This window comes from Manduca sexta, unplaced genomic scaffold (genome assembly GCF_014839805.1).
Source record: "Manduca sexta isolate Smith_Timp_Sample1 unplaced genomic scaffold, JHU_Msex_v1.0 HiC_scaffold_3736, whole genome shotgun sequence".
Classification (NCBI taxonomy): Eukaryota; Metazoa; Arthropoda; class Insecta; order Lepidoptera; family Sphingidae; genus Manduca; species Manduca sexta.
In genome coordinates this window covers 598-11,685 of record NW_023594837.1, presented here as the reverse complement: position 1 = coordinate 11,685, position 11,088 = coordinate 598, and the positions used below count along the sequence as shown (strand labels likewise).

The 11,088-nt window shown below is 47.2% G+C and overlaps 1 protein-coding gene across 1 annotated transcript; it reads left to right on the top strand.

Moving 5' to 3' along the window:
• Positions 1 to 3: 3 nt before the first annotated feature.
• On the top strand, positions 4 to 10,486 carry LOC119193205 (chromatin-remodeling ATPase INO80-like; the record flags this gene model as incomplete). Its single annotated transcript, XM_037446843.1, is given in 16 exon segments — positions 4 to 37; positions 350 to 496; positions 799 to 939; positions 1,342 to 1,463; positions 2,031 to 2,120; positions 2,122 to 2,312; positions 3,068 to 3,165; positions 3,574 to 3,752; positions 4,396 to 4,555; positions 7,272 to 7,399; positions 7,878 to 7,967; positions 8,621 to 8,698; positions 9,115 to 9,273; positions 9,731 to 9,833; positions 10,266 to 10,342; positions 10,469 to 10,486. Coding segments are annotated over 16 exon segments (1,815 nt in total), but the record flags the coding sequence as incomplete, so codon positions are not given.
• Positions 10,487 to 11,088: the final 602 nt, after the last annotated feature.

Sequence of the window (11,088 nt, the reverse complement as noted above, 5' to 3'; positions counted from 1 at the left end):
CTTGGGTTCAGTTGTAGGAATCGACTGTTGCTTTCTGGTGAGTGCTTCGTTTATTTAACACGTAGACTGCAATACTGCAGTATAAACGTAACAGCTGTGTTTTTTGGGTACAGCGCGTACGACTAACACAACTAGAGCGTTGACAATAGTACCTAAGACTGTTTCGCTCATTCGCGTCGTGATGCCAAACGCCAGAGCGGGACAATTTACTTTGGCCAATTATCGCTTCAGTACACAATATGAGAACTGATTTAGACGCGTACGTTCTATGATTAAAAAATTGCACATAAATTTTTGATCCCTATTTAAACAACAAAATCCCCTATTTAAAAACAAATCCCTGTTTCAGGTACACCTATACAAAACAGCATGGCGGAGCTATGGGCGCTGCTTCATTTCATAATGCCGACGTTGTTCGACTCTCATGAGGAGTTCAACGAGTGGTTCTCTAAAGACATCGAGAGCCACGCTGAGAACAAGAGCACCATTGATGAGAGTGAGTTATACAGGATGTAGTCGTATTTAAGGGATTATTAAACAAATAAGGCCTGTATCAAACAAATATTGAATTTTTGAAGGCAGTCGAGTTATATAAAGTATCAAGTCATTAAAAAACAAATATCGACGAAAAATTCTGAAGATTTCGCATAGTTTATTTTTATATTACCAAATATCGAACATTTTATTTAAAATTGTCTGAGGTACAATGTTATTTAAGATAACGAGTTGTCGAATTTAATATTTTTCCTTCCAAAATAATTTCCGATATAATTAATCATTATGACTATATTTTTTTAGAACATCTGTCCCGTTTGCACATGATTCTAAAGCCGTTCATGTTGCGGCGCATCAAGAAAGATGTTGAGAACGAGCTGTCGGACAAGATCGAGATAATGGTGCACTGTCCACTCACTATTAGACAGAAACTTTTGTATATAGGTGAGTCAAAATTATATATTTGTTTAATGCATTAGCTCTTGCTCACTGCTCCGTCCACGTGAAAAAGGTTTTCAGGATAAATTTCCCACTCTCACATCCCGGGATAGAGAGTAGTATAGAAATCAGGAGTAAAGTAGCTTTCTATTAATGGAAAAATATTCAAATTCGGTTTAGTAGTTCCTGAGATTAACGCTTTGAAACAAACAAACTTTTGAACTGTATATGTAACTATAGATTAATAATATAAAATAGAACTGTTAATAAGGGAGGTATTTCATACTTATGTTAAAATGTTCAGTCAAACAATGCTATGTAATTTAAGTTCTTTAGATTTTATTGTAATAGAGAAGTAAATACTATAAATATTGAATGAGTATAAAAATATTATTTCCTATTTTTCAGCTTTAAAAAAGAAGATAAAGATAGAGGAGTTGTTACATTATTCGGTCGGTGCCGAGTCCGGTCACAGCGTAGATAAGAACTTCACATCCAACCTGATGAACTTGGTTATGCAATTCAGGAAGGTAAACAAGCATTTATTATAATGGAGTAATTAAAAAAATATCACTATTCTCGTATAGATTAGTAACAGCCTTAGGAAGGGCATTTTTATCGAGAGATCATTGCTCAACAGTCGACACAATTATGCCGACCTGTTCAACACAGGATATACACCGGCTGATCTCTTATAGCGGGTTTTACATCTTGTGTACAGTGTTCAATATCGGGATGTATTGAACAATTCTACCAACATACTATTGTCATGCTTGTATTATCTTAGCGTTAAGAGTAGGCGATTTTGAGATACTAAAGAATATTTTATAATTCTGACAACACACACAGGCCAAGGCGCAACCAGGGCACCAACTTTTCGTCAAGTGTGTTACGTCTCATGATGTGATAGGGGGCGAGCTTATCGCCATATCGGGCACAAATTCCAGACTCCAGGCTGATACTGAACAGAAAAATCTAAATATCACTGCCCGATCCGGGATTCGAACCCAGGACCTCAGAGCGCTGCCGTACCCCGCATGCAGTACAACTACGCCACTGAGGTCTTCAATTCTAACATGCATTCATATTTCCCTCAGGTGTGCAATCACCCAGAACTATTCGAGCGACGTGACGTCAGATCTCCCTTCGCGATGCAAGTTGACGACTATCACATACCGAAGTTAATCGCTTGAAGACGGTATTCTTATCCGTTCAGTGCCGTCTAAACGTCATCTGCTGTACAACATATTGTCAGTGCTGACACCAGAGTATATACATAGTAGCTTGTGTGGGAAGAGCGAATTCTATGGATTCACAAGGTTTATTGATCTGTCACCCATGGAGTTGTATAGAGTGACGTTATGCGGTTGGCTGTACGCGTGAGTATCGATGTTTTGTTTTATCGATGTTTGNAGCTTTGAAATCGATGGTTTATAAATTATTAGGAACAATTAATGTACTCAATTATGTGATAAATATCACGTCAAAGTTGTTAAATCGATTAAAAAATATTGATACCGTTTATAAAATTTTCTATGCAATCATTGAGGTAAATTTTATCGATACTTTTTTAATTATTCATTATTGAACCAACGAAAGCCTATTAAACCTATGCCATATTTACTATACGTCAAAATAAAAAAACCTTATCTGTCAAATATAAGTCAATAATTTATTACAGAATGCTTCACATAGAACAATGTTTAGAGAAATATGAGAAATTACGTCACAGGCAATACTGGTGGTACGATCAAATATCTGAACAAACATCACAAGACGACCCATTTCACAACCCTAAATACTACGACAGAATACACTACAAAAACATGTTGTCCGTTTGTCCCGATGGTGATGTTTTAAAGAAGAGAAAGAGGACAGCTTTTGTGGAGGGAGTTTCTGTTTACAGATCCTCTTTGGATTGAAGGTATGAGTAACTATTAAATTGTAGGTTTGGAGATGCTCAGAAACTTTCTTTCCAATTTATAAGGGCATACCTCTTCGAAGTCAGACATAACTTCAACCGACAGTTTAACAAATATCAATCCAAAATTGAAATTAATATTGATACATAGATGATTTATAGCTACTATCGTCTTGTATGAACAGAGTTTTTATACATTCGTGATTTTTTCAGGGGTCCATTCTACACGCATGCTGACGTCACGATATACTACATGCCCGAGACGATAGAGCATCGAGCGTTACGCACGAGGAATATGAAGGAGAGAACCGGTGCGTATTACTTTATCCATCTATAAAGTGCACTTTTGAAGGATTATTAAACATTGGAAAGATGGTGTCATTCCCCATCAAATACCATGGGATATACCTTTTTACAAGCCTTGAAAGTATCGATGTAGGGACTAATTTTGATATAGCATTAAGGTGGTAGCTCAAGGTCCATTTTCATACATTTTGTTTCGGCTTTAATCTGGGTAACTAAACAAGTATTGGCAAGTAAAGAATTTAAATTCACGTCTAGTTAGTGATTAGTTCTCGCAGTTGAAAGAAAATGTAAAAATAATTAATAATCATGGATATTTCGGCCTTTAAAATTTCGTCATATTAAATTTTAAAGTTAATTAAAATTGAGGCATTGTGTCCAAACTAGGAAATATGTTCCATATTCTTACCTAAAAGATTGTTATTTGAATGTCCTGCAGCCCGACATGCTGACGGAGATAAAGACTGAGGACGGCGGCGTGATCCCGGTGAAGACGGAGGAGGTGGCCGAGTTCCCGCACGTGGAGCGCGCGCCCGTGCTCTATCCCGACCTGCCCACCACGCTGCCCGGCTTTCCTCACACCACGCAGCAGAAGGTACTGTTCGGGGAACTTTACACTTTATAGTCTTTAGTGGTTGATTTATATTCGTGTCTCGGATTTACGGAACAAATTAATAAACTATTTTGATCGATACCCGCAGTTCGATTTCGAAAATAAACTAATATAGAAACATCTGTTTGTGTTCTAAACATAATCACAATCACAATAAAAAATAATAACAAAAGGATTGTTTTCCGTTCGCGCGTCCGTGAGCTCGAGAGCGGTTATTGTTGTCGGCTAACTTCGCGAAACCCGGTCGACAGACGCCTCGCGTGATTCGATGCGCACACCGCACGTCGGAGCGGCTTCAGCCAATCAGTGAGGCTAGCGACGCGGCGGATTGCGTATAACAACAAACGCCGAGCCTCAGTTCAGCGCGCACATTTTAAACTACTGCCGCCAAAACTCGCGCGTTACACTAATCAAAATAGGTGATATGTAAGAGTTAAGATTCAACTATATTTTCATCAGTTTATTTTCAAGATCGATTCAGAGATATGGAGATTGTTTGTTAATTTCGGTCGTTACTGATGGTGAAAATAAGAATTGATTTCTACCGTAGATAAGTAGGTGCGTCTACAGAATGTTACTAAAAGAATGTATAAATTGAATACTATATCTATTGTAATGTTGTCAGGTGTGCGCGCGCACAGTGCGCGCGTTCGCGTCGTCGCGTCGGTTCGCGTACGCGGTGACGCGGCACGAGCACGCGGAGTGCGCGCGCGGCTGGCGCACGCTGCGCCGCCTCGTGGCCGCCGCGCGCCCGCCCGCCGGCTGGGCCACGCTGCAGGTGCCCGGTAAGTGTACAGCGCACGTCGCGTCGGGTCGCGTACGCGGTGACGCGGCACGAGCACTGTGGAGTGTGCGCGCGGTTGGCGCACGCTGCGCCGCCTGTGGCCGCCGCGCGCCCGCCGGCGCCGGGCCACGCTGCAGGTGCCCGGTAAGTGTACAGCGCACGTCGCGTCGGGTCGCGTACGCGGTGACGCGGCACGAGCACGCAGACCGCGCGCGGCTGGCGCACGCTGCGCCGTTCGTGGCTGCCGCGCGCCCGCCCGCCGGCTGGGCCACGCTGCAGGTGCCTGGTAAGTGTACAGCACGTCGCGTCGGGTCGCGTACGCGGTGACGCGGCACGAGCACGCGGGAGGCGCGCGGCTGGCGCACGCTGCGCTGCTCAGGAGCCGCCGCGCGCCCGCCCGCCGGCTGGGCCACGCTGCAGGTGCCCGGTAAGTGTACAGCGCACGTCGCGTCGGGTCGCGTACGCGGTGACGCGGCACGAGCACGCGGAGTGTGCGCGCGGTTGGCGCACGCTGCAGTTGCCTCGTGGCCGCCGCGCGCCCGCCCGCCGGCTGGGCCACGCTGCAGGTGCCCGGTAAGTGTACAGCGCACGTCGCGTCGGGTCGCGTACGCGGTGACGCGGCACGAGCACGTGGAGTGCTGCGCGCGGTTGGCGCACGCTGCGCCGCTCGTGGCCGCCGCGCGCCCGCCCGCCGGCTGGGCCACGCTGCAGGTGCCCGGTAAGTGTACAGCGCACGTCGCGTCGGGTCGCGTACGCGGTGACGCGGCACGAGCACGCGGAGTGCGCGCGCGGCTGGCGCACGCTGCGGCCGCCGCGCGCCTGCCCGCCGGTTGGGCCACGCTGCAGGTGCCCGGTAAGTGTACAGCGCACGTCGCGTCGGGTCGCGTACGCGGTGACGCGGCACGAGCACGCGGAGTGCGCGCGCGGCTGGCGCACGCTGCGCTGCTCAGTGGCCGCCGCGCGCCCGCCCGCCGGCTGGGCCACGCTGCAGGTGCCCGGTAAGTGTACAGCGCACGTCGCGTCGGGTCGCGTACGCGGTGACGCGGCACGAGCACGCGGGAGTGCGGGCGGCGGCTGGCGCACGCTGCGCCGCTCGTGGCCGCGCGCCCGCCCGCCGGCTGGGCCACGCTGCAGGTGCCCGGTAAGTGTACAGCGCACGTCGCGTCGGGTCGCGTACGCGGTGACGCGGCACGAGCACGAGTGCGCGGCTGGCGCACGCTGCGCCGCCTCGTGGCCGCCGCGCGCCCGCCCGCCGGCTGGGCCACGCTGCAGGTGCCCGGTAAGTGTACAGCGCACGTCGCGTCGGGTCGCGTACGCGGTGACGCGGCACGAGCACGCGGAGTGCGCGCGGCTGGCGCACGCTGCGCCGCTCGTGGCTGCCGCGCTCCGCTCCGCCGGCTGGGCCACGCTGCAGGTGCCCGGTAAGTGTACAGCGCACGTCGCGTCGGGTCGCGTACGCGGTGACGCGGCACGAGCACGCGGAGTGTGCGCGCGGTTGGCGCACGCTGCGCCGTTCTCGTGGCCGCCGCGCGCCCGCCCGCCGGCTGGGCCACGCTGCAGGTGCCCGGTAAGTGTACAGCGCACGTCGCGTCGGGTCGCGTACGCGGTGACGCGGCACGAGCGCGCGGCGCGCGCTGCGCCGCCGCCGCGCGCCCGCCCGCCGGCTGGGCCACGCTGCAGGTGCCCGGTAAGTGTACAGCGCACGTCGCGTCGGGTCGCGTACGCGGTGACGCGGCACGAGCACGCGGAGGTGCGCGGCTGGCGCACGCTGCGCCGCCTCGTGGCCGCCGCGCGCCCGCCCGCCGGCTGGGCCACGCTGCAGGTGCCCGGTAAGTGTACAGCGCACGTCGCGTCGGGTCGCGTACGCGGTGACGCGGCACGAGCACGCGGAGGTGCGCGCGGCTGGCGCACGCTGCGCCGCTCGTGGCCGCCGCGCGCCCGCTCCGTCGGCTGGGCCACGCTGCAGGTGCCCGGTAAGTGTACAGCGCACGTCGCGTCGGGTCGCGTACGCGGTGACGCGGCACGAGCACGCGGAGTGTGCGCGCGGTTGGCGCACGCTGCGCTGCCTGTGGCTGCCGCGCGCCCGCCCGCCGGCTGGGCCACGCTGCAGGTGCCCGGTAAGTGTACATCCGGGTAGAGACTTCGCTCCTCACACCCACCACTACAACCCTGTAAGCCAGGATCAGCAGTGGCACGCATTTTATGACATCGAGCAGTGAAGCTCGGCGAGTCTCAGGGGAAACTAATATTTTATTATCCCGCAACGAAATTAATCAAATAAAATGATAGGAAGGAGTTGGAAATATTAATTTTCCACTTCCTCCATAGCAATGCGGGTGACAAAATCATGATCTAAGGAGGCGTTTTAACCTCAAGGATAAGGACGTTTACATCAAGATAAGCTAGTTATAAAGCACCACGGATAAAATTAAAAGAAAGGGTCCTATCACATGAGCATCCGGGTAGCGACCAACGCACGCAAAGTTTTACTGCTCGCGCTTTTACCGTCAGTTCCCGCGCTCCGATTGGCGGAGCACGCATGTCGCGTCATCGGGAGCTAATTGGAATGTATTCCTGAATAAATCCGAGATTCAAACTTCGAACCGAAAATAGCTCCAGAGGCTACGCCCGTTACACATGTTTATGTTTCACAATTTTCCAATTAAAGTGTAATAAAAAAAAGGTGATAAAAATCGAAAGTAACACCACTATTGCAGATAAGAACCAGTTAGTGAGCGACGCGGGTAAACTGACCGTGCTGGACTCTCTGCTGAAAAGACTGAAGGAGCGTGGGCACAGGGTGCTCATATACAGCCAAATGACGAAGATGATTGATCTCTTAGAGGTATTGTTTTGCCGACTGTACCCAGTATCGACCATAAAAATTTTAGATAATTTTTAATAGATAACAGCTACACACAATTATTTAACTGGATGAGACTGAAGGTAGTCACGAACAGTAACAATTATTATTATTTATTCTCTAAGATAAAATGAAGTAAACAATTTCAAGTTGGGCAAAAATACTGACTTATTGACATCGAAATACAAATAAAATTAAAAAAAAATGTACATTTGTAAAATGTAGGTAGATATTATATCTTTGTCTTTTTGGACGACCAACACGTCAAAACGTCTTGTGACGAAGAAGGCTGCAAAGCCGCCAAAATATGGTGAGAAAATTAAAATTTAAAAAGTCGATAAAGTCCTAAAACTAGTTTTATTGCGATGTCTAACATTCGCATAAACATAAACATTATTTACTGCCTTGTATGTTGGGAAGTTGATTTAATTTGATACCTTTAATTCTGTGTACATTTTAGGAATACATGTGGCATCGCAAACATAAATACATGCGACTGGACGGCTCGAGCAAGATCTCAGCTCGACGCGACATGGTCGCAGATTTTCAGGTAATAAAACACTTAGAAAAGGCGGCGATGGCCTAGTTGGTTGTGGAACGTACTGCTGAGACGAATGTCCGTTCAAATCCCAAGGGCACACACCTAACTTTTCTAAAAGTTATATGTGTATTCTTTGTGAATTATCACTTCCTTTAACGGTGAAGGAAAACATCGTGAGGAAACCTGCACATCTGAGAAGTTCTCTATAGAAATTTTGAGGGTGTGTGAAGTCTACCAATCCGCACTAGGCCAGCGTGGTGGACTAAGGCCTAATATTCCTCTCAGTAGTAGAGGAGGCCCGTGCTCAATAGTGGGGCAGTATATAACAGGGCTGATATTATTCTTATTATTATAAAACTTTTACTTATTATTAACAAGCTTCTGCTCGCGGCTTCCCACGCGTCAAAGTTTATCTAGGATAAAAGTGCGTATGTCATTTCCAGGGTTAAATCTCCATACTAAATTTCATCCGACATCCATTCAGTAATTTTTGAGTTTATCTCGATCAGATAAACCGGCGCGGCAAGGGACTTTATAATATGTATTAGGACGTAAGATCAATAATTGCATTGTTCCACCTATTATCAAGTATACTAGATAGATAGATAGAAAAAAAAACGATTTATTACCACTATACATAATATACTTGGTTTATGTTACAGGCCCGCACGGATATATTCGTGTTCCTATTGTCGACTCGCGCTGGTGGACTTGGCATCAATCTCACAGCTGCCGATACAGTAAGTGCATTTGTGTTATAGTAATCGTCAGTATAAATAACTGCTATGCAAAGTGTTGTGAAATTGTTAAATAATTTACATTTGGTTATAAAAAGGGTGTGGATATTTCCAAGAATTGAAGTTTCGAATTTTTGAGTTACCAATTTCCAAACCTAATCCGGTATTTGAACATTTACACCCGTTTTCAATAATCGATACCAATCTCAATCTCCAATCCGATTCCGAGAGTGAACTAATCAAAATAACTCATTTGTAAGCATTAAACAAAACCTTGGTATCAGACCAATTGGTTCATTTTGAGATACATTGAAAAGCGATTGTGTTTAATGAAAATGGTGGGTAGTCAGTACTATGTCCAAAAACTGTTAAGTAACCAAGTGATTTTCAGCCTTCTAAATTATTTAATATATTTTTAGGTAATCTTCTACGACTCGGATTGGAATCCGACTGTAGACCAACAGGCTATGGACCGCGCTCATCGCTTGGGTCAGACGAAGCAAGTCACCGTCTATCGGCTCATATGCAAAGGCACCATTGAAGAAAGGATAATGCAACGGGCTAGGGAAAAGAGTGAGGTAAGTTGACATTTATGTATGAGGACGACTAATTTGGATGGTGAGATACTCTGCCTAAGAGCCGGCTCTTGAGAGGGTTGCGGTTGCACGGTCTTGCGCACTCCGTGACCATTGATATTAGGAGAGAGAGTCGAATGGCAGGGTTGTAGTCGGTAGGACGGTTTATACCGACCGTTTATGCGAGTCCGGCAGAAATTCGTAAACGGATTTCCTCGTGTTTAATATTTTGCGTGAAAAATTTTACCTGTGTTTATATTAGTGGCAGTATCTTTTATTGAAAATAAAGGCTGTTACAAAAAAAGGATAGATATAGGATAGATAGGATAGATAGGATACTATAGGGTGACGTCGTTGTGGTGGCTAAAAAAATTAAAGCTTTGTGAGCAGACTTAATTTATAAACGATTATAAAGATTCCTCTATGGGTCTGATGTTGACGTTGCATATTTTTCTTACAGATCCAAAGAATGGTAATCAGTGGCGGCAACTTCAAGCCAGACACGTTGAAGCCTAAGGAAGTGGTTTCGTTGCTTCTGGACGACGAGGAAATTGAACTCAAATGTGAGTACACACATTTTACAGTAAACGGTACAAGTCATGAGCACGCATGAACAATTTATTTATTTATTTATTTATTTACAAACTAATATTACTTCCAGGATCCTTTCTATAGTATCGATAATATATTTACAGAGCAGGTGTGTAATTTTATTTAATTTTGTAACAAATTTGTCATGTTGCTGTTTTGTTATTGTGACAGCTCGTATAAATACAAATTGGACAAGTATATAGTAACTGTGGCATGTGTAAGCCACACAATGTGCGACAATGAGAATCGAATGAGGAACCAATCGCGCAAAACATCGGCGCGTTGGACGTCAAACCGGCCAATCACGAGCGTGCTCACGATTCGTGCCGCGTATCTGTACAACTATAAGTGAAGTGGTATAGTTTTGTTGGAATTATTAATATCAATATTGTATTATTTAACAGACCGCCAAAAGTCTGAGGAGAAGAAAATTATGGAGGAACGAGAGCGGAAACGAAAATTGGGCATTTTGCCTGTAGCAGTAAGTAACTCAGCTCACGCTATTTAGTGTTTTAAAAGAATTAAGAAACACTAGCTAATACTCATATTAAACAGTTTGAGCTTACTTCTCTAAATATAATTAATCAGAAAATATATATTGTTTTAGCAACAACCAGTGGTGGTGGTGGAGCCGAAGCGAGCTCGCGAATCAGCGTCGGAGCCCGGCAGTCCCTTGCAAGTGGACGATGAGGGAGATAACCTCGTCGTTGACGTCCCGTCGCAGCCCGCCACGCCTAGATGTGAGTACATTGTGTTAAATATGATGTTTTGTAAATATGGGTATTTAAAATTAACCCTTATTTTCTTATTAAAAAAGTTGTTGCCGAAGATGTTCAGCCAATATTGCGGGTGACTGTATGTAGGTATAAGGACTACTTGAAAAACGAACTTAAGCTAACGTGTTGCGGGTGTGTGTTGCAGCGTACTCCCCGGTGGGCGGTGTGTCCGGCGGGAGTGGTGGGCGCGGGCGCAGCTCCCGCGGTGGGGCGCGCGGCGTGGAGCGCGCGGGGTTCGGCGCGGGCGCGCGCGGCGGCGGGCGCGCGGGAGGCCGCGCGGCTCGCGACACGCACTCACGCGCAGGCACAAGCCGCCCGCGACAGACGACGCCGCCGCACTCGCCGCTGGTACGTAACTCATGTAACTTGTAGGGATAACCTGATTGAGTGTCGGCTGTTCTTGGGTGTGATTGACTGTTGTTTAAATTGATGTCAAGTAAAAGGCAGCTAA